Raw genomic sequence first — 23,940 nt, 5'->3', positions numbered from 1 at the left:
CCCTTCGAGAGGGGGAGCTGAAGGAGGAAGTCGCCATGAGAAGCGGAGTGGAGGCGGGCACCACCGGGCTGGCCATAGGGAAGGAGTGTTTTGGGGGTGCTGCCGCCTCTGGGCTGGCGCCGCGACCGGGGTGAGCTGGCCTAGCCAGGCGGCACAGTCCCGACTCCGGCTTAGCGTCTGTGGCAGGCGGTATGGCTCCCCCCAAGAGAGGTGACCTGAGTCCGGAGGAGAAGGACTTATTGGGAGTGATCGCCACAGGTGAGCCTGGCCAGGCTCTCGCCCCTCCGCGGCAGTGGGCGGTAGTGCCGCCCCGGTGGGCTTGGCCCTGGCGCCTTTACCTCCTAGTCGCGGGCTGGCGAGGTTGCCGCCGCCGCCTAACTCGGCGAAGGCTACACGGTGCTGTGCTCTGTCCGGCTGCCGTAGGCTGGGCCGTGTCGCAGCTCCGGCGGGCCTAGTAGACAGAGCCCGGACGGGTCCCTTTCCCCCGCTGTTTGCTGTCAGTCCCCGGGGGCAGCAGGCAGGCCCCGGCCCCGCGGCGGGGCGCCGCGGCCGTTACTGGCCGAGTTGCCGCCCTTCTCGGGGTCCGTGCCACGGGCCGGCCTGCCCACCAGGCTCCGCTTCGGGCCCCGGCCCCCTTCTCCCGAACGGGGAAATGGCTGCGCCCAAGGCAGTGAGAGCGCCTTTCTCTCTCGCACTGCCCGTAGGTGGGACAGCCCTGTGTCAGCCGGGGAGCGTAACGGGGGCTGCTTGTCTGGCCTCGGGGATCCCTGCGCGATGGTGTTCGGGCTGGGGAAGCCCAGCTGCGAGGGTATGACTCGGCCAAAAAAAGATTGCATCTTTCTTGTGTATATTCATATTACGTACGTTGATATTTATCTAGTGACAATATGCGCAAAAAAAAAAAAAAATGTTTTCTTGGGTATAATGCAGCTCCTTAACCTGTTACAGATTTCCTTCAGTGCTAGATCTGGCTGTCTTTAGGGGTGTTCTTAAATTAACAACACTTTAGCTTATTCGGGGTATTGAGCATCTCATATTCCTTAAACTGTTTTATTTTGCATTTTATGTGTTGCAGTTTCAAGCAGGTTATGCAGCGCATATACTTATTGCTTGGGGGCTTCCTGTCATGCTTGCTGTAACAGTTGGGTTTCATGGTCCAGCAGCATGAATTTCACAGCCCTTTCTAAATACTTATACTCCAAATGGTATTTTGAGTGATGTTTGTTAGTTGGAGGTAAACTAAAAACATGCAGTGTGCTCCATGTACTTCCATATGTAGTTTTGGAGGTAATCTGTATCCATAAGAAATGGTATTTATAGTTTTGGGGCTTTGCTCTTTATGATGTTAAGACCTTCCTCCATCAGAGACACGAGCATAGGACAGTCAGTAATGGATTTATTGAGGCTCAGAATCGGTTTGATTGACTCACTTTAATCAGAATTTCAGGCCTTTCTCTTGCAGATGCTTCTGTCTAACTTAACTAATGCTTATGATTAGAGTCATGGGATAATTAAGGTTGGAAGGGACCTCAGAAGGTCTTTAGGCCAACCTCCTGCTCAAAAGAGGTCAGCTGTGAGGTCAAAAGAGGTTGCTCTGGAATTTATCCAATCAGGCCTTGAAAACTTCCAAGGATGGAGACCGCGTCATGTCTCTGTACAGCTTTTTCTGCTGCCTTACTGTGCTCATAGTGAAAATCTTTTTCCTTATATCCAGCCTGAAGCTTCTTTTTCTGTCAGCTTCTGCTTCTTGTCTCTTACCATCCTACCACACACTGCTACTAACAGTCTGACTCCCAACCTTAAGCTCTAGCCAATGCCAGGTGTCTGTCTTCTGTCATATTAGTGTCTTGTTTGGATATCTTTCAGTGTTTTATTATGTAGAACTCTGAACTTGTAAATACAACATTAATTTCCTTTACTTGCATTAAAATTTACTTTTAGATCGCCACTTGAAGACTTGCTGTTTCTGATGTTTGCTTTTTTGATTGGATGTTTTTTCTAAAACTACTCCATCTCCTAAGAAGCTTCTTATGTGTTTAAAAAATATAAATATATTTAGGGAAGTAAAATAGTTGAAAGTGCCCTGACTGTTGTAAGTGTATTTTACTGGGTCCTTATCAAAGGTGTGAGATGACCCAGGTGACTAGCTTTCTTTCCTAAAACAATTAATAAAAAAAAAAGAGTAAGGAAATGTGTTTAATATAGTAAAATCATGCCAAAAGCTTAATGGAAATAAATAATTTCTACTATTTGTGAATATTTTTAATGAGCCAAAATTTAAGTTGCAAGAGCTGCTTTTCTGAAAACTTGCAGGAAGAGCACCTCTTTGCGATACAGTGAGGATAAGCATAAAGCCTGTCATGAAAGTGGGGGATGTAAGACTTATTTTATTCAGCATATCTCTGTGGTTGGAAGAGTTGTTTGATTGAATTAATGATCAGAAGTTTCTGTTCACTTGAAATACATTTAATTCCCCAAATTTAGTATCTGATTATTCTTTGATTTCTGTTAGTTTGAATGCCTGTTGAAGTTACATTGACATTCCTGAACAGGACTTGAGAAGGCTTTAAATCATATTCTTGGATCTCTTGGCTTAACTGTAAGAATTCTTGTAACAAATTGAAAAAAAAAAGTTATGGCCTATATTTCCTTGCCCATATTTTTTTTCAGACTTCAGCCTACTTATGCATTTGGCAAGTTTTAGAAATGTCAGTGATCAAGTTACCTTGGTCCTTTTCCTTTCCACTTTTATTCTTTATCACTAAATTCTCTCCACTTCTCTGGACCTATGAGGTGGAATGTGGAAATTTTCAGGCTTAAACAGGAAAGGAGATGTGAGTAAATACCAAAGCTTGTTTCTTTATGACTAGAAAAGTCTTTGAAACAGGACAGTCTTCTATTGTGAGAATTTACTCTCTCAGATGTGTGATGCTTCAAAAAACTTTATACGTACGTACATACAGTTTATAAATATATCAGTGTCCTTTTCTTATGTGTGTGTAGATCAGTTGCTTTACAAAAAATGGACATTTACTTTTAGTTCTTGCTCTCAGACTAGGTTGTGGTTTCTTGACTTCTAGCTGTGTGATTGATTTATTGATAGTTAATCTATATTCCAGGTGGCTAATCAAGAATGGAACTGAACTTCTACCTCTTGGTTCTCAATTTGTTCTGTTTCTCACTCCCCCTTTCTCTCTCTTTGTCTTTTTTAATTAAAGGAAACACCGAGGAGGCTGGAAGGCTACTGGGCAGCAAGAATGTCCGTGTCAATTGCTTGGATGAGGTACAGAGAAACCGTAAAAACATTATGCTGGGTTTAGTGAGGAAAATACTAGGCCTGAAGGCGTTCTTATTGTTAAATAATATTGCTATACAGACTTCTGCAAATTAGAATTATTCTGAAGATATTTCTAGCCTGCAGCTGAATAATAAACTCTTTTTAAAGAAAGTTTAAAGAGTAATACTACTCTGGTACTCTAGAGTACTCTAGTAGTACTACAGTGTTTTTCCTTAAGTTCCAGCGTGAGCTTTGGTGTCAGTAAGGTAAGATGACGCTGCAGCAAGACACACAGGGGTGCTTCCTGACTTCTTGTCACCTCTACCAAATTGTAGTCCCTCGGTTTAGGTAGCTGCAGACAGCAGGGATAAACAATACCCGTCCCATCTCACATTTGCATCTCATAACCCAAAGCCTTATCTCTGCAGAACCATAAATGTACTCTGTGGGTGAACAGCTAGGTCAAAGTAGAAAATACAGTCTTTTGCAGACACAGATGTGATAGACAAGCAGAAGATAAAATCCTTAAGTGCTACCTGAAGATGTGAGAAAGTTATTGAAGAAAGGAACCTTGTATGGTATTCATGTTTCCTCTTCTTTTTATGTTTTTTAAAGCATGCAACATCAATATGAAGTGTAACATGGAAGAAAAACTAATTGCCTAGCATGCTTGTTGGATCAGTCTTTAATTTATCAATTTATATGTCAATTGCAGTTTTTTCCAGCTTCACAACTAGAAAGTCTCTAGTTTAGCCTCCCACTCAAAGAAGGTTCTGCTCCAAGGTCAGATGAGGTTGCTCTGAGCTTTAACCTATCTGGTCTTCTAAACCTCCAAGGGTGGAGACTGTACAGTATTTCTGGACAACTTGTTCATGTATTTACTGTTCTTACGGTGAAAATGTTTTTTCTTATATCTGAATCTTTATTTCAACTTATGTTCATTGCCTCTTGCTCTACTGCCACCATAACTGAAGCGTTTGGCTCTGTTTTATCAATGATCTTCATGTAGGTGCTGACAGGCTGATGTTGGGTCCTAAGATGATGTTGGGTTTCAAGATGAAATGTTTAGACATTTCATCTCTAGTCTGAACAATCCCAGTTCCTGCAGCCTCTCTTGGCTGCCCAAGTTTTCACTCTTTGAGCATAGCTTGGTGGTAGCCTTGGTGCTGAAATTGCAGCAGTTTGTTCATGTCTTTGTTGTATTGGAAGACCCAAAAGACAACAGGATATTGTAGATGTGGTCTTGTGAATGCTGAGTGAAGGAAAGCAATCACTTAATGTTCCTGGAATATTGTTCATCTTTTTTTGTACTGCCAACAGATCCATTTTTCTGATTGTTTTTCAATACAGTTAAATATTTAAACCTTGATTTCTTGTGTTTGCTTTTCAACGAGTTTCTTAATCCTACTGTAAACTCTAGAAACCCAATATACAATATAATACAATACAAGTGTATTTCTAAGTGTGCTTTATTGTGTGGACTTTAAAATCTTTTAGGGTAGTTGCTGAGCTAGTGCTGAAAAACTGCATCCTTGATGCAGTATTAGCACAAAATGCAGCATTACTGTTGAGAGAATATGGTTTATTAATAGTAACCATAACTCAGCTATGCCTCTGGATATTGTTAAAGAAGAAATGTCATTAACAGGACTTGCCTAATGCTCACATCTGACTGAATATGCTCAAGGCAGTGGACTTCTTTTAGTCTCCTTTTTATACCCCAGAGTGGTATCTAGTGATGTATATGAACTCCAGAGGGCTCAAATTTAGGATTCTTAATCCATCAGTCTTCTCATATTGGCTTTTACAGTTTTTCTGTTATAAACCATATCTATATATAAATGGTGTGTAAAACACTAGTTATCCACTAGTTTCAACTGTTATTCCATGTTGCCTTAGTTGGAGACTACTCTGAATGTATCAGGTCTTATTTTCTTACGTTTGTTCTGAAATTAACATTATTATTTATATTACTACTGTTAATTATTTTATTAATGTTAATAAATGAGGAAACAGAGCCCTGAAAATTGAATGCTTAGCTATTGAAGTGGGAGCATAATTCACTTGGGAACTAAGATCTCATTTCCTTCCTTATAAGACCTTTTTACATGAGATAATCTAGAGAATGAACACAGGTTTAACGTTATTCTCTTGTGGTACAGCAAACATGCAGTCAGAATTTAATAAGGTTCACAGCCTAAAGAATCCACAGCACCCAGAAGCAGGCTATTACATATTGCATTTCCCAATTTTAATAAATAAACACATAAGATGTACCTTTTGTTTTTGGTTTGACGTATTCCAACTTTTTAGATCTGCTTTCCTCTAGATTGAAAACTACTGACAATCATCAGCAGTCTTTCTATAGGATTTACACAAGAACCAAATAATGGTTTAACATCTTCCAAATGCATTGGCTTTTTAATTATCCTGCCAGAAGTTATGTCACTTCAGTAATTGAACTGTAATCATGGCTCTTTTCCAAATACTTTCCAGCTGTTTCAGCTCCTTCCTTCAGAAACGTAGGAAAGAGCTGGATGCAGAGTTTCAGCATTGCTTCTGTTGTTACATTAAAAAAAAAAATTGCTCCCCTAAGTCTCCTTTGCTTTTGCTGTCTGCTGTCTGTGTACCAAGACTCCCTTGCCACTCACTTCCTCCTGTCTGCAGTGCTCTACTGGGAGAATAGATCACTTGAAATCAAAGACCCCATTATGCGAATTAGTTTCACAGATGCCCAGCTTCCAGAAGTTTGTAGATACCCAGGAGATACAGTCCTGGTTTTTTCCCAGCATCTTTTCTGACCAAATCAAATTTTTTTGTTTGTTTGTTTCTTTGTTGGTTTAATGAAAGGAATGGTATTTAGGCTTACATCACTATCTTTATGAAGACAAAGAAAGCTCCTCCACAAAGCTTGTCTTTAGTGGCCTGACTCTGGCAACTTTAAATCTTCAGTGGCAAATTCAGGTGTCCCAAAATATTAGAACCAGTGGATGAGCAATGGAAATGGATGCAAAATAAACACAAATATATTTCATTTAAATGCACACTGCCAAGTCTTCTTTATCCCTATTTTAGTTGAAGTGGCTGCTTATTTGGATGTGTGGTATGGAAGAAAATGATTTGCTTTTTCCTGGGAGTAGAGAGTTGTAAATAGTGTCTTGACTTCATGTTGGCAGTTTGCTGACTTTTAGCCACACCCTGAAAATGGGTGGAGTTAGATATTTCAGATTAGTATGGAAAGGCATTCTAGAGGAAGCTCATGTTTTTTTTAGCTGTGGAAGTTTCCTTCAGTCTTGATGGTAGTTAAGATTGCAAAGGAGCAGTATAGCACTACAATCTGTATTTAAAGTAATTTAATATTAATTTTATATAGGGAACTATCATTTGGCATTAGCAGCATTACTTTTTTCCTCTAATTCAGCAGTTCACTTTGTAATATAATACATCTTTTGGAAGCTGTCAACTTCTGTGTGCTAATGGCAGAACTGAATGTTTTCTGGGAATTACAGCAGCAGCCTGCTTATTAGTGTATTAGATATGTGTAGCTTTAATCCTAGTAATTATGTTCAGTGAATGGGTTGATCTGTCCCTGTGATCCAATTGATCTATCTCTGTATTGTAGTGTGAATTTCTTATGCTAGCAGAAAATGCTCAGATCCTTGGCCATTATTGAGGAGAAAGTTCTGTCTTTTGATAGTTTTTTTTTTTACATAGTACTTAAAAATAGGCAAATCAAAGAAAATTCAACACCTAATTATCTGGTTTCAGTTCAGGTCACTGACTTATGTAGAGTTTAACTTTTCATCACTGCAGATGAACAGAAAGATCATCAGAGAATTCTAATGTATTGCATATGTGAAACCAGCAGCTTAGCAGGATGACTGTAAAGGAGAATTACAGCTATGATAGACATATCTACACACAAACAATACTTCTAATTAGATCATACTTGGATATAGCTAAAATGATTTGTACTTGTATATGCTGACTACCTTCCAAATCTTGCTTGCAGTATGTTCAGGTAGGTAAGAGGAATCTCATTCAAAAGATTTAAGGACTTAAATCAAGTGAAAATTCAAGTAACGTATTTCTAGTCTAGCAGCATTCAGTACTATTGCTGTTAAAATTCGGAGACATTTTTACAATCCAGTTTCAAATATCTACCTGAACTAGTCTGAAAGAAAGGGTCTGATTTCAAAAGTGCTCTTCTATTTTATTTAGGAGAGTTTATCTTGAAGGCATTCCTTGACTGGTATTTCTGTGTTCTTCTGATGCCAGCTCTTCTTGCATCATTTGTTTCCATTTCAGGAACTTTCCAAATACCGTCTAAAAAGAAAAAGTCAAGTCTCTAGTCTTAGTGTTTATTTTGTAATTTTATGGATGGATAGAACTGTTACAGCTGCCTGAATTTGAGCAATAAAATTAGGCACACTCTGCATGTTAATGTCAGGCTGGGTTCCTCATTATAAAATGTGCTGGGAAGGGGAGAGGTGGATGCTTTAATTGACAGTGTCAGCATACAGGTATCTACAGCATTTTTTCAGCTCAGGTTATTACAGTTTTCCCCTTTCCTCCCTTTCACATCTGACCTCACCACTGGTGAGGTAGTTAGGTTTCCCCCATGCACAGTTGTGCTGTACCCCACTGCCTCCTGAGGGAGCCACTCCAGTGTAATCCAGTCCATGGATGCTGCAATTTGGCCAAGTTTCACAGCTGAGGAGGAAGAAGAGTGGAGTGAGCAGGAGATGTAAGACACTGTTGGAAGCACATGGATTCCTCTAGTCTCTTTAGTAAGACAAGTCTATGGGAATATTTCAGCAGCAAATTACCAGCAGGTTATCCACGTATATATACACATTAATTTGTGTTCTTACACAGTCATCTTGAACGTTTGAATGCTCACAGCATAGTGAGTTTTTCTGTCAAATTTGCACCATTTTCCCCTGCTCTTGTTCCCCAGCCACCCTCCTCAATTGCTCTGGTCAACAAAGGCTGAGAAACAGTGTTGTTGAAAACTTTCTCCATAGTTCCTTCTCCGTAGCAATTTCTAAGGACACTGCAAACTATTTCCATTGTGCCAGTCAGCTGTACAGGGAATACTTGTAGCCCTGCAGAAGATGGGCAATGCTAGTTTTGCTCTCTGTAATTCATGTAACATCCCTACAAAGTAAACAAGAAACTGGGAAAACTGATTTTTGCTCTGGAGAATGAGCTTGAAAGAATGGAGTTTTGGACAGAGAAATGATACATAGTAGCTGCTAGAAACTTGATTCTTCATCTCATGTTTTTCTAATCTTTAGAAAGTTTTTGAAAATGACACAAATTTAATTTTATTGGGTTTTATTCTGCTATGAGTTGAAATTTGTAAATTAAGGCTGAAACTGACATTTAGGTGATTTCAGAATATCACACTAGCTTGTATTTACAGATCTACAGTAAAGGTGTACATAAAGGTATTTGTGCACACAGCCTAAATATGCCAAAATAAAAGGAAGAAAATACAATTTTTATGTCTTTCAGGGGCAAATTGAAGCACTCTCTTGTATTCAGTGCTGGAGAATGTTCTTGAGCAATTACTGTGTCTTGGCTGATAGCATGAATCCTGACTGGATGTTAAGTGAGAATAAATAGCATGTTGGAAAGACTATATCAAATTCCAAAAATAGAATGCCATGCAATTTTTTCAAACAGAAATGTGCTTCTCCCTGCCCTTTGAGAGGGAGAAAGCCTGCAATAGCAATTCACCCTAGTTCTGAAAACTTCCCCTAGTGTTTGCCAGGTTTGCACTTAAAATAACACCAGTACAAGTGTTATAAAAACTTGATGCCAGCCTTGCTGAAGCTGATCTTTTTTGTAATGGTGCAGTTTATCATAAGGAAAGGTTTGAGACTGTGTGTTTGTTAAAGCATGGTTAGAGCTGAGTGCTTTTACAAGGGCTTTCAGAGCTCTGGCTGTGGTAAGATGCCAGGCACACTAGAGAAAGGGTGGATAAACAGGAGAGAGGAGAGTAGCACAATTACCAGTAATGATGACTGAAAAGGAGCAAGATGCATTTTAGATAGTAAAGGTCTTGTTAATGGCAAAACTAACTATTCCTAATTTTCTTGGAGAAAAGGAGAAAAGTCATGACTTAGAAACCTAACATTTTATAAAGCAGGTTTCTCCTGCTAGTTCTCTTTAACATTAATGTCTTATACAAGCGCTTAGTGACAAACTGGTGGTAAATGAAATTAAATATTATCCTAGTACCAAAGTTAAAATTTTCCTATTGCCAACAGGCTGGAGATCAAGAGAAATAAATTCTTTTTTCTTAATGCTGCTTTCTTCCTCTCTCATTTGTCAGCATGGCATGACCCCGCTAATGCATGCGGCGTACAAAGGGAAAGTAGACATGTGCAGGTTGCTCTTGAGACATGGAGCTGATGTTAACTGCAATGAACATGAGCATGGATATACTGCCTTGATGTTTGCTGGACTTTCAGGTAACTTGCAATTTGCCATATATTAATAATTTAAAGAAAAATGTTGACATGTTTTTATTATTTAGGTTTAGTGAATTTAGATTTTGCATGAACCAGGTCAGGACCAGTAGAATCATCAGGACAGTGGGACAAGAGAGCTACTGTTCAGACTTGAGATCTTTTTCATATAAAATTTGATTTTGTTCAGCATTTTGTGGCATAAAGTCTGTCTGTACTTTGTCCTGTTTCTTACAGATCTCAAAATTCAGTCTTCCATGAGAGTTTTCTTGTACAGTGGGACAAATAGTGTTTAATTATACTGTGTTATACTGAAAAAGATGCTGCACCAAACTTTCTTTTTTGGGGACTACAAATCAGTAGCTTTTAGTAATATTTGAGATTTGTCAAAACAATCCAGTATTTCTGAAATTTTGCCTTTCTCCGGTGTTATTTTTGCAGCTATAGGTATGGACTTGTAAAAAAATTATTTACTAAGTTCTGAAAATGTGTTTTCTCACCTTAATTTTCCCTCTCACATTTTTTTTTTATTGAATTATAGCTCCTGTCTCAAGTGGTAGTTCAGTTTTCTTCCTGCTGTTCTTTTTCCCTGATGAAAGAACAGTTATTTCCTTGAGTGAGAAAGGCACTACATAAAAAAAAACCAACATTGCTCCTTCTGGGGGATATATTAGATTTGAAAATAAGAGGTTATTTTTAGTATCTTCTTTACTAGGCCACATAAGTCTTCCCAAAAAGGAGATTCTAGAGAGGTAAGATTTCTAAGCAGGTAGAGTTTACACTCTGCCTTCTTCTATTTTAAGTATAAAAAAAGAAGGGCATATGTGTGTATATGAACCTTAGCTGGCTAATCAGATTGCTTTTTTACTAAAACTTTGGTAAATTTCAGTATTTCATGGCATTGAGCAATATCAGAACTGCAGCAGAGAGATTGGAACAAACTCTTAGAGGTTGCTAAATCACTGCAGCTTTATGGAGAATGCTGGATTTTTACCATTTTCTCACAGCTGAGCCTAACCTGTCATCCTGTGTTTGAATGCTTCTGAAGGTCTGTCTTCTGTGAGTGCAGAAGGTACATGAGCACTACTGACGCAATGCCTTTGTTTCTAAATCAGAAGCATTCATTTCCATCCACCACCCCCCTTTTTTTTTTGCATTCACTTTTCTGTTACTTAACACATGCACAAAACCTGATAAAGTAAGAATACCTTTGAAAGCAGAACCAGCATGAGTGGTGACAAGTGTCCTTATTAGCCTCTAAAGGGCACCAATTAAGTCATCTAATCTTCCCATCAAATTTTAGCTTCATTTTCCTTGGTATTTAGCCCAGTCTGAACACCCAGTTCCCACTGTGGAGAAAAGAACAATCTGTTCTCTTCTCTATGCTCCTGCTACATAATAGTACTGGATTTGTTTTTCTTCTTAGAATAGAAAATGTTGTAGTTGAACTGTCAAACTAAATTAGTAGAATTTGCTTCTATACTGCTATCCAGAGGGACCGAGCTCTAAAGCAGTTCTCTGCATATGACTCCCATAAGCTCCATGGGGAGCTGAATGTGTGTTGGGGAGGGCAGAGTTACACACTCCCTGAATTTAGTTTTTACCTTGGTTTGACCTTCTGGAACCATTAAGAGGCAGTGCCATACCTTTCTCATAATCCATTCTCAAAATAATGACTTTAAGAACACTCATTTCCCTCTGTGCTATTCCTGTACTTAAATAAATTCACCCCTAGGTTTTCTTCAACATATAAAGAATTACAAGTTCTGGTTTGTTCTCTCTCATTCCCCATATCTTCCCCCAATATTCAGGAAACAAAGAAATCACCTGGATGATGTTAGAAGCTGGAGCAGAGACTGATGTTGTCAACTCTGTTGGAAGGACAGCAGCTCAGATGGCTGCTTTTGTGGGTAAGGTGAAAGTCTATATTAAAGTTCCTAAATTCATAAAGTGTTAGATTCTGATGCTTTTTATTAGAGGAACACTATTTAATGAACCATTCTGAACCGATGCAGTTCTTCAGCTTTTTTTTTTTCTACATTTCATCCTGTAACAGAGTCAATTTGTGTTCTATTTCCATGCTTTATTTCATAAAAGCACAGATTATCTATCTGTAAGAATAGTTGCTGCTGTTCTCCAAGCATGCAAGTTTTTGCAGCATCACTGCTTTTGCAATAGTAAGAGAGGAAGCTGGTGACATCTGAGGTGTCAGAAGTATGGGGCTCTGCTTCCACAGTACAAAGTGAACAGTTGGAGCTTTCCATGTGGAAACATAGCCTGGGAGCCAGGAATTCTCATCTGAGCTTTGCCATGAGCATACTGTGTGCTAGTGGCTGAGTAACCTGTCCTTCTCCCTCTGAGTTTGGGAAAGGGAAAAGTCCCAGAACCTGTTCTGAGGTAGTCACTACTTACTGACCTGAACTTGGCTAGATCAAGATAAAAGATTTGTCATTGCAGTATGATCACACATTTGTCCTGTGTGATCCTGGGCAAGACATGGAGCCAGGCTTTTTTCTGTTATGTTTCTTGTCTCTTTTTTTTTTCTGAACCCTTTTTATGTCTTTACTTGTTGTAGTGCTACTTTTTCTCCATTTATAGCAAGGATATGATATCACCATAAAAGGTGGAGTAATTTTAAGGGCTTGGCTATTGCTATCCAGATGACCTTCCTGACAACTGAAAACGTGGACCTGTGTTTTCATTTCAATGCAACTTGGTTTTAAATGTCTGAGAAACCTATTGCAAGTCCATTAAGTGTTCTGGATTCAAGAGCCTTTCTCACCATTTAGATTTACTTCCTTAAAGAGGGAGTGCAGTTTCAAATTCAATGATATCTCATTCTGATCTTTTAAAGAGGAATATATTGACATTACTTACTTGAGGTTCAGCCAGCAAAACCCTAACTCTTTGCTTAATATGTCAGAGAAGTCCACTCCTATCAATTCTACTTTGGATTTGCAGGCTCTTTTCCAGTGTGATGCCAAATTGAGTTGTTAGTGAATGGGTAATGTTATCTCTGACATAATTTTTAAGAGTTCTTGTTTAAAATTGCAACATGTCACCAAGAGAGTATAAATATTTAGAGGCATACTGAGATATGCTGCTCTGTAAAGGTCTTGAGCATCCAAAGCCATTCTTGTTAATTTTTATTCTCTGTCCAATCAACATAAATTAATGTGTCTGTATGTGGGAAGTTAGGACACTTCTTCCCCTGCCATTTGTCTTACATTGTGCTTTATTAGCTTAGAACACTCTCTTCAACAACAGCAGTGTTTTAAATGTTGGAGTTTGGTTGGCTGTGTCTTACTCTACTTGTTAATAGAATTAGTTCCAAGATAAATCGGTCCATTTAAAGAATATGGCCTTGAACTAGAGAAGCTAAATTTTACTTTCCCTTTAGCTAAGTAATCCATCATATTGTCTGATGTAGAAAACAAGAAGCAGGTGTAATTTCAGGCCTTTTTTTTTTTTTTTTTTTTTTTTTGTAAATTTTGAGCATGTTTTGCTGTGTAACTTCTCCCACTTTAGGTTAATACACTACTATCTGTTTCAGGTCTGAAAAGTTAAAAATATCAATGCATATATAGAGAACCTTTCTTGAGAAATTTAACATCAGTATGACAGTACTAATATAGTGAAACTCTGGGGAGAAATACTTGTTTTCGTAGTTTTGACTTACCAGGGAAAGAGGGTGTAGGAACTGAACAGAGTTCTCAAAATGAAATTTCAAGATGTCATTCCCTGCTAGGAGTCAGTAAGTTACAACATTGCCTGAATGTTAAAGAATGGCAAGAGTTGTGTGTTACCAGAGCGAAGCATATCATGCTAAGCTTCTGTGTGAGTAATTCTTGCCTGTATTGCTGACATTGCATTTGGGTTTAGGTCTTTTTTTAGGTTATTATTTCATGTCATTGTTGTATTGTTTTGTTCTTCTGTGCCTTTAGGTCAGCATGACTGTGTGACTGTCATCAACAACTTCTTTCCACGTGAAAGGCTGGACTACTATACTAAACCACAAGGGTTGGATAAAGAACCAAAACTGCCAGTAAAATTAGCTGGACCTCTACATAAAATTATTACTACAACTAACATGCATCCTGTTAAGGTGGAGTAATATGTAAATTGTAGGTGTTTGCTAACATGGGAACAGTTTCTTTATGTCAGAAAGCATTTAGTCCAGTTGAGATAAAAAACATTATCCATTAATTCAGATGCTTCTGAAAATGAATTGGGTTTCACATTTAGACATGTTTTAAAAATGAAGCTATTTCCATGTTCATGTACACCAGAATCTTGAAATCACACATTAAAGTGGAGGGATTCTTTTTTTTTTTTCATCAATAGCTTTCTTTTTTGGCTTTCTTATTTTCCTAGCTCCACTTGAAGTGGAAACATAGTTCAATGTCCTTCCTATCTTAACAAAATCTCCTTGTTCTCTCAATGCCTGCCTCTTTCTACCTTCAGCACTGGTTCGCCATAGTAACCTCTGCTGCTGCTTTTCCTGAAAGTATGGGCAGGAGCTGTTTATTTTTGCCTCCCAGTATATTTGCTGAAAAGAATGTCCTTTCCTTCTGTGTAGTTCAGAGAAGTTAATACACCTAAATTCAAGGGCAAGTTCCTTGGGTGTGCCATTCAAAGTCAGGAATTTGTCAGCAGTTGCCAACCAGGTATCTACAGCACATACAAACAGTAATGTGCCGGTGGCAGCTGATGTAGTGAGCAGAAATGGTTAACCATTCTTAAAATGGTTAGTGCTTTGCTAGTCTGCCTGAAGTGCTCCTAAATTATGTGAGGCTGATGTATTCTGTGAAGTTGCTTAAATCATACAACTTCAATTTACTTTAGGTGTTCAGAAGGAAAGAGATTTTTAGGGAAGTGTATGGTAGTATTTGTAACTGCTTCTTTTGAAATAGTTTTTGATACTTCAGATTCTTACACTGAAAAAATCCTTATGATTTTTAACACAAGTCTTAATTTTAAATGTTACTTGTATGGGAACTGTGAATTACAGTATACTAAATAATGACTTAAAAAAGAACAGGCAAACTGGTTAAGACAGAAGTAGGGGAATATTAGAAACCCCACTGAAGTTTAGCTCCAATGAGCTGTATAGCCTGTAATGCTAATGCACAAGTCTAAAAATATTAGTTCTTAACTGAATTACATTTCCTTCAATCTTTTTCACAGATTGTGTTGCTGGTAAAAGAGAACCCTCTATTGGCCGAAGTAGAAGCGCTGCAGAAATGTTACAGGGTTCTAGATTTAATTTGTGAGAAATGTATGAAGCAGAAAGATATGAATGAAGTACTTGCTATGAAAATGCACTACATCAGTTGTATCTTCCAGAAATGTATTACATTCTTGAAAGAGAGAGAGGATAAATTAGATGGATTTATCAAAAGGTTGGTAATTCTACAGAGAGGTCTGAAGGCATATGTATGAACAGCTTTAGAGATAACAGAAAAAGACAACTGTAATAATAGATTGGGTTGTCTTTGATAAAGGCTATGGCAAGTAAATTTGGAAATAATCCTAGCTGCAATCACTTTAGCATGGTGCTGGCTTCTTTTTTTTTTCTGACTGATGTGGCATTGGCCTTTTCATGGGGTACAAAAGAAACACTCCTAGATTTTCAGCTCCCTGCTGCAACTGGTTAGAGCTTGGCAGTCGCACATCAGCTATGAAGCAGCAGAGAAAAAGAATTTCTCAATGTCTGATGCAGATCATCCAAACATTTTTTTTGCCAGTTTGCTCTCCAGCAGTGATAGAGGGTGACAATTTTTTTTTCAAAAACACTTAAGCAACAAAGAACTACAAATCTCACTGACTCTGAAAGAAACTTGAACTTCTAAGTTACCTAGACATATCTCTAGAACCTACTCAGAGCTACAAAATTAGCTGCATGATCTTAAGTATCAAAATAAGTGCCCTGAGTTTTGGAAGGATTACTTTTCCTGTATACCTCTGTAAATTTGTGTGTGATAATGAAACCATATCACACAGAAGTTATAAATAAATTATGAAGTCAGCTTTCACATACTTAAATCAGTGATTCATCAGTGATCCATACAAAAAAGTAGGAGCCAAGCAGATAAATGGAGAGGACTATGACACATTATTAATCATAAGTAAAGTAGATTTTATAGTTTAAAATATTGTGCATTCTGGAGTCCTTATTTTTACAATGCTCATTTTTAAACACAAAATATTTTTTTTCTGTGTCAGTCTGATATTGATATTATTCTACTTGGAGATGGTTATTTTTTTTCTCTGTGCAGTTGAATTAGTAAGTAGTGGTTTCAGAGCATACATTCACTTATTTTTTATTCCCAAATGATTGTACATTACAATAAAATAATTCTATTTGCATTTTAAAAATATTAACATGAAGTTGCCAAATTGTTTTGAATTTTAATTCTTCTCTGTAAATTGAAAGAGGACAGCATGCTGTGTATTTGATTTTGAACCTTTACTGTGTGACTTCCTATTTGACTTTGGTTTTAAAAAATTTAGTCTCTTGAAAGGGAGAGAGAAGGATGGTTTTCCTGTATATCAAGAGAAGCTAATTCGAGAAAGTATCCGAAAGTTTCCTTACTGTGAAGCTACACTGCTCCAGCAACTCGTGAGAAGTATTGCTCCTGTTGAAATAGTAAGTTTTTCCTTATCAAGAAAATACTATCAAAGCTACTTGCATAGTAAATTCAGTTTAAACTTAGCCATTTTTCTGTTGCTCAGCTTCTGCAATGTGTTCTGTTAAGCAATGGTTTTTGATGTCCTGAACTTTCTGGCAAACTGCTACACTTGTTGCAAGGGAATACTCTAAAGTACTTCAGCAAGTAGGGTTTTTTTGTTCCCATTAGGAATGCTTCAATATGTCAGCTTCTAAAGAAAAGTGAAACATTTGGATATGTTTCCCTACTTTCCTTCCCTACTCTGAGATTTCTGTTGAGTTTTCCTCTGCCAATTCATTTCTACAGATTATAGATTCAGACACAGATGAAACTCATTTTGCATTCTTTTTTCTCAATGTCTAAATTCAAGATAAAATAATTTCCTACATTTAATGCATTTGTTATTTATAGCGTACATGAAAAGCTGGTAATATATGGTGGTAGAAAAATTAAAAAAAAAAACGTTCTGCGATGCTCCTTTTATCACCAGGGAGAGGCAAGATAATGGGATGCAGTATAGACCAAATGTGTATCCAAATTAGGAAATCAAAATTACAATTAAAAAAAAAATCTAGCTTCAGTTGTCCTCATATGCTTTTGCTAGCAATGTAATGAAAGTCTTCATTACAGCTGTGCTGATTAGTTCATAATAAATCTTACACAAGATTTAATATTTTTTAAGAATGTTCTCTTTGATCTGTGAAAGCTAGATGTTACATGCACTAACACTGAGGAAGTGGTATAATTTTAATTTTGATGAATTAAAAATAGCTTCCATTTTAAGTGGCTCCAGTCTACTAAAATGTCCTGAGGCTTAATATGATCCCTACTGTTTGTCGAGGGCAGAAAAATAAGCACAGTGGGAAAACACAAGCCATCATCATGCATTAAGACTTGCTTTATGGCAAAGGTTTTCCTTTCCTGTCCCATTTTTGTTTGGGTTTTGGGTTTGTTTGTTTGTTTGTTTTTCTCTTTTTTTTATCCAGAAGACCTTGCAGTCTTTTCTGCCTTCTCCCTTCAAAGAAAAATGGGTTTGTTGCACTGGATTTCTGTCCATTTTGCAGAACTGGGAAGGAGGATGTGCTATAAATTTGTAATTTTTTGGAAGGCCTTGACCTCTGGCACACACAATTATTTGGATTCAGTCTGGAGATCTCAGCAGTATCGTAGTATTTACAATCATGCATATTCTTTAGTCTGACAGTTTAAAGAACTACTTAGAGATGGAGAAGCTTGGCATTTTTTTCCTTTAATGTTTACATAATTGCCAAGAGAATATTCATAATACATGGTTACCAGTAAAATATACAAAATCTTACTGTTTATATTGCCTGGGGAAGACACTGCAAATAATACATAATACACAGATAATTGTTTTGAAGATTCTTGAGTTGGGACCATTTTGGTTTGCAGTATCTGGGTACACAGAACACAATAGTCACATCAGTGACAAGTGAAATATCTTTGTGTGCCAGCTCAGGGACTAATCTGGACAAACCTGCTGCTTATGATCTACAAGTGGATGACCAGTGTGTAAAGAACACTTGAGTTCATTAGTACTGTTATTAATAATATAGAGTAAAAAAAATAATAATTTTTTCCTTCTTTCTACAGCAGATGACGAGTAAGTTTACTTAAGTAAAAAAAGAAAATTGCCTAGCCATATAAATGTTAGGCTGTGTATGTTAGCTGAAGTTCTATGATTTAATTTTGTGTTCTTGCTGTTACAGCATCTTCAGTGAGACTGCAGCTGGATGCTTGGAAGCTTTCAGAGTTCCTGTTTTTTTCTATTACGTGTCTCTTCATGATAATGTTGGGTTTTAATCTCTTTACTACCTCTTGTCTTACCTTGTAGGGTTCTGATCCTACTGCTTTTTCTGTACTTACACAAGCTATTACTGGCCAAGTGGGTTTTGTGGATGCAGAATTCTGTACAACTTGTGGGGGAAAGGGAGCAGACAAAAGATGCTCAGTATGTAAAATGGTAAGCGTCATAAATAGTTACAATGAATCACAAAAATTCAGCACTGAGGTGCTGAGGATTTTGAGTGCTTTATTTACTGTTTATTGTGTAGACTACAAGGAATGGCTTGTATGTGCCTACACTGGAAATGTGTAAGCCATCTACTGCTAGGAGATGTAGTTCTCTGAGTAGAACTTGGATTTGCAGGTATGTATGCTTAGGAATTAAGAGTGTAAGCTTTCTGTTTGCTCAAGAGTTTACAAAATACCGAGTTTTATAAACGTTGGAGTCACTCCATAAGACCTAAAAAATTGCTTAAATATACCATAGAGAGGCTTAACTTGGTACACTGTAAAAAAGCAAGAATACAGTTGTTGTTTTTTTTTTGTGAAGATTCATTGATAGCTCTGTTAACTTTCAGGTGATGTACTGCGACCAGAACTGCCAGAAAATTCACTGGTTTACCCACAAAAAAGTCTGCAAGACCCTGAAGGAAATTCATGAGAAGCAAGAACTAGAAGCTGCCAAAGAAAAAAGGAAACAAGAAAAAAAGCAAATGAAAGGTTAGGATCTGTAGTTTGCTTGCTAAAACTAATGCTGCATTAACTGCACGGCAAGGAAGAGAAGTAATAGGTCTTAAAATCTGTAACAGCTGAAGGTGAAAGAAGAATCCTTGTTTTGACATATCAGCATACCTACATTTGTTGGAATTCTAGTCTTTTAATTTACAAAAGCTGTGTACTTTCTAAAATCTGTTCTTTAATGGTGGGTTTATGAAGGCTTCTACAACTAAAGCATTCTGAATTACACTGAGCTGTTTCAAAATCCAAATATTTAATCAAAATCATGTGAGTTTCATGTTGTTCTGACTTTTGTTGGAGATGTTAGGACAAGTTGGATAGGAAGAAAGCAGCCCACTCCTCTTAACCAACTTCTCTACCAACTTAAGTAGAACTCTAGTTTCTCATTTCTTTTTTGTTAAAGCATGGTTAAATTAATCACTTTTGTAATCTTTGCAAAGTTTCTTAGTGTTTGTTACTTTTCAATAATAAAAATGTTTGTTTGCAGATGAGGTGAGGGTTTACTTATGATGCAATTTCTTATTTGTTCAGATGAAGTGCAACTAGTAGAGGGTAGTTCTACAAGTGAAGAACAGTCAGATCTTGGTCCAGATGCTACCAAAGAAGTGGATCCAAATCATGCTACTAAGTGTACAGAAGAACCTGAGTTTACCAAAGAGACGGAGCCACTGGCCCTGCATCCTGAAAGTCCACTGGAAAGTGAGACTGACTTAGCTGACATTTCTCTTCAAAAATTTCAAGATTCTGAAGAATAAAAAGAGGGTAGGAAGGGACTAATTGTTCTGGCTATGACCCTGTACCTCAAGGGTCCTAGAGCATTTTGTTATGCTTACCATGTATGAGTTCTTACAACATAGCTTATGCAAGACTCCTTTTAGAGAGACAGCACATCTCTTCATCATGAGATGAGATAAATACTTGCTCATCTGTAAGTATTTCAGATTCTCTTGTAGATTGTCAAATTATGTATTTATTAACTGATAAAAGTGTCATAGCTCTATCTTTATGTATATAAACAGTGAGCATAGTGAAAATCTATGAGCACCTGTGGTTAATCAGCCACTCAGTGAAAAATAAAAGAGCATTTGATTTGGATTATTCATGTTCTCAGAACCTAAAATCGATTTCAGTTGTAATTTCAATTTTTTTTTTCTGCAAGCACACAGAACTGTACTTGAGAGCATTGGGAAGCAATCTATTGAATTTCTTAGCACCATTTTATGAAGCTTTATATAAAAGAATTCAGTAGCAGTTAAGTTTCTGAACTACTCATCTGAATTCTCAGCTGTTCATGACATTACTATAAATATTTTTGGCTAGTGGCAACGATGGCATCTATTTTGTGTGGCAATTTTATTAAATGGTACTGCTCTTTCAGTTGTTTCAAGCTGACTGTGAAAGGAGTGCTTCAAGAGAATTATTTCACTATTGGTTTGGTCAGAAATATTCCAAGTTTGTCAAAGTCCAATGAAGGGAAGACCAGATTTGAAGTATTTTAATTGACAAGACTATCAGTTTCTAAATCTCAGTTTTTTGGTGAAGATGCCTTAGAGCCCACTGGGATGTCACTTATGAATTATTTCATAAACATAAAAGATGGTTAATACTGCTTATGGTGAACCAGGTCACAGTGAATTAAATGTGAAAATTCATGTGTGCGTTGGTACAACTGGGATTTCACTTACCCTTTCAACTAAATACCATGTCTAGAACCCAGCTCCCCTTAACTGTGCTGTTTTCAGTCAGATTTACTACTTTGTCTTGGGAAATCAGTGGGAATGCCACAACCAAAAATAACACTTGCTGCATAAGGATGGCAACAGTTGAGGCTCTGTAATTGTTGGATGAATAACAGGTATTTTGGACATGGCAGTATCCTTCAACTTTAAGGAATAACCACCATCCTCAAAAATGCTTTTAATTTGTTACTGTTTAATATAATGGAAGTGTTTATTTAATATTCTATAAACTGTAAGAGTGAGGATACATATATGCAGCTGTGCAGGGAGTATAGCTCTGTTTTTAATTTCAAATTGTGAAGAATAAAGGGAATTCTTTTTAAAAGAAGGGAGCTGAGTGGCAATTCTTGTTTACTGCATCTGTTAATGGGTGCTGGGAACGTAGTTACATTCTGGTTTGACAGGTGTGGGGCTCCTGTGGCTCAGGTACACAAGTTTAATTTAATGACAACTGGCAAACAAGAGCTGCATGTCTGGAACTTAAATATGGAGTCACGATGTAGTCACCATCCATTCTTAGGAATGCAGAAATGCTGCTGGTTCTCTAGTGCAAACACAGTATTTGGGGCTCACTGGGATGTGTCACTCTTCAAGGTTTCTCTGCAAATGGAAGCCCTTTAGGATGGGTGATTCCCACATTCAGAAGTGTGGTAGAATGCATAGGACAAATCCTGCTTTCATTCTGCCAGGCTGGGCCTTTTCTTGATAAAAAAGAAAAGCTCAAAACATAGAAAAAAATACAAACATTGGAAATACATATGAAATATGCAGATTACGAAGTTGTGTTCTCATTATAGCTTGAAAAGCCTTTGAAGTCACTGTGAGCAGAGGCTGCCATGCTTCCTTCTCTTCACTGACTCTCAGATACACACTGACTCTCCAGAGCTACCTCTGCCTTCCTCAGCCTGAGCTGGAAACAGCTCTTCCATTGGGAGATCATGGTTGATATCCCTGCATGAAGTTGGGATAGTCACTAGCTCTTGTGTAATCATGAAATGGAGGAAACATCTCATGTGATGTGCTACTTACAAGGTACTTAAAGTAGAATGAAATTCATCTGCAATTGACTGATTCCTTAAGCAAGGTTTTATGTGACAGAATGGCTGCAGAGTGCAAAGCCAACAGACCCACTTGCACTTACAAGGGTGTGGGATTTTTTTCCCCTCCACTAGGAGAAATGGAGTTCTCACTTCTACAGCTGGTTTGCTAGGTGTAAGAATATAGCAGCTGTCTAGTCTGCTTCATCACAGTCCTTGTTTCCTATTTCACTTTTAGAGTAAGTGGTTTTCTTGTATTTTCTCTCTCTTCTACTCTTTTCTTTACCTTAGGAAATCTGATTGAATTAAGATATTATGAAAGCTGCTAAATCTGAGCATGTCTTCTAGTCAACTAAATGTTGCATGTTCAGATTTTTGATGCAGGTAAGTTTTCTTCATCTGACTAAAGGGAATTATCAGCAAACTTAGAAATTACCTTTGTTATTTGAGTAATTTTTTTAATATAAAAGTGAACTGCTTCTTTTGCACTAGTGACTCTAAAACAGACTCAAGTCTTTTGACAAAGCTCAAATGGATGAGTAAATGAAAAGCACTGTCCTTTACATAAGGTGGACATGTTTGGCAAACCATTGTTCTACTGACTTGTAGCTTGTGGGAAAACCTCTAACATGAACCACAGATGTTAACAGGTAGCAAAATGAAGATCTTACAGATGCCAGAGCATGGTGGGGTTATTTTTTTTTATGCAACATTATATTTTTGTATGACAATTATGGCACGCTTGTATGCAACAGTGAGGGCCAAAAATCTAAGAGGTTTTGTTGGACTTTTCACCATGGAAGAGTATACATGTATAAATCAACTCATTGTCTTCTCCTTGGAGCCCATCTGTATGCTCAAAAAGTTTACAAGAAGTTATGTTTAAATTCTTTAACAGTTACTCCTGTAAAATGTATCTTTTCTTTTCGAAATTATATTATTAGGAGGAAATGCTATATTACATGTTAGAAAAGATTCTGTAATAAAATACTTTATCTTTAAACATTACATTGCAGCATTCTCTGAGTGGAAAACTGAAACAATTCTTCCTTTCATTCAATTTTCATTAAGACAAGTGCAGAAAAATACTCCTGGCCAGAAATACCGTGCCTCTGCTCGATCCAAACAGTTGAAATAAATGCAGTTTACTCTGAAATTACATTACTTACTACCTTAGTCTAGCTCCCAGTTCCAAGTCTGGGATACAGTCTGCTTTCAGAGAAATGCTTAAGTTCAGCCTTTTCTATGTCTGACATGTAAAATATACAGATTCTGAAATTGAAATTGCTGCTGTGAAGGGATTACATCATAGACTTTTTCCATGAGACCAGTCAGCTGTCAGAGCTAAAAGACTGAAAGCAAACTAGGGATTAGAGTTACTAAATACTGGGGAGGACCTATTCAAGAAGATCTGGTAGCCAAAGCTCAGCTTGATATAGCTTCTTTATTGGATGATTCAATTTGAGATATTAAAGATTATTGAAACCTAATCAAAACCAAGGTGTTGATCTACCCTTTAGAACCACAAAGATGGAGCTAATTTAAGGACATTTACAAAATGCGTGGAATGTGAAGCAAGAAAAAATAGGGAAGTTAAAATTAAAAAGGAGATAAGCTAACAACAAAAAGATTAAAGGAATGACAAGAGTTAGCAAAGGTTTAACTCTGTCCCTTGTATCTGGAATAGCAGTCCCAGAACAGAGTGGGATCTGTGGATCTGCTGAAAGGACCTGGGGGTCGTGTTGGGCAACAAGCTCACCTGGAGCCAGCAGTATGCCCTGGCAGCACTGGAGGTAAAGAGTGCAGTAGATCAATGAAGCCAAAAGCACGGTACAGCAGATCAAGGGTGTAATTATTCTGCTTTAGTTGGCAGTTGCTAGGGCACATCTGGAATACTGTGTCATGTTTTGGTCCACTCAGATCAAGACATTAAAAAACGAGGGGTCCAGCAAGGATGCCATGGTATTCAGCCCAGAGAAAAGACAACCTGTGCAGATGAAATTACATCTGAATATAAGAAAAAATACTCTGGAATGCAACTAAAGACTGAAAGAGATTGCCAGGGAGTGGTGGTACTTCCCTCACTAAAAATACTTGAATCACTTTGACAATCTCAGACCTTCTTTCAACTGGAAGGACCAGTACCTGGAGCGCTGTGTCCAGTTCTGGAGTCTCTATTACAAGAAAGACATG

General features: G+C 37.7%; 1 protein-coding gene across 1 annotated transcript; it reads left to right on the top strand.

Annotated features, from left to right (window-relative positions):
- The first annotated feature begins 14 nt into the window (after positions 1–14).
- On the top strand, positions 15–22,755 carry ANKMY2 (ankyrin repeat and MYND domain containing 2). The gene is made up of 10 exons (XM_030445305.1): positions 15–258; positions 3,219–3,283; positions 9,621–9,759; positions 11,568–11,666; positions 13,701–13,861; positions 14,944–15,158; positions 16,270–16,405; positions 18,283–18,411; positions 18,812–18,953; positions 19,503–22,755. Exons 1-10 carry the CDS (start codon positions 192–194, stop codon positions 19,724–19,726), a joined length of 1,377 nt encoding a protein of 458 aa, XP_030301165.1. The 5' UTR covers positions 15–191; the 3' UTR covers positions 19,727–22,755.
- The last annotated feature ends 1,185 nt before the right edge of the window (positions 22,756–23,940 follow it).

This window comes from Calypte anna, chromosome 2, assembly GCF_003957555.1.
Source record: "Calypte anna isolate BGI_N300 chromosome 2, bCalAnn1_v1.p, whole genome shotgun sequence".
Lineage (NCBI taxonomy): Eukaryota > Metazoa > Chordata > Aves > Apodiformes > Trochilidae > Calypte > Calypte anna.
This window is presented reverse-complemented; position numbering and strand designations above follow the sequence as displayed.

Excerpts from the sequence above, each read along its gene's own strand:
- ANKMY2 (XM_030445305.1), top strand. The coding sequence starts at position 192 with ATGGCTCCCCCCAAGAGAGGTGACCTGAGTCCGGAGGAGAAGGACTTA. Across the intron at positions 3,284-9,620 it reads GTGTCAATTGCTTGGATGAG|CATGGCATGACCCCGCTAAT; the intron begins GTACAGAGAAAC and ends CTCATTTGTCAG. Across the intron at positions 9,760-11,567 it reads GATGTTTGCTGGACTTTCAG|GAAACAAAGAAATCACCTGG; the intron begins GTAACTTGCAAT and ends CCCAATATTCAG.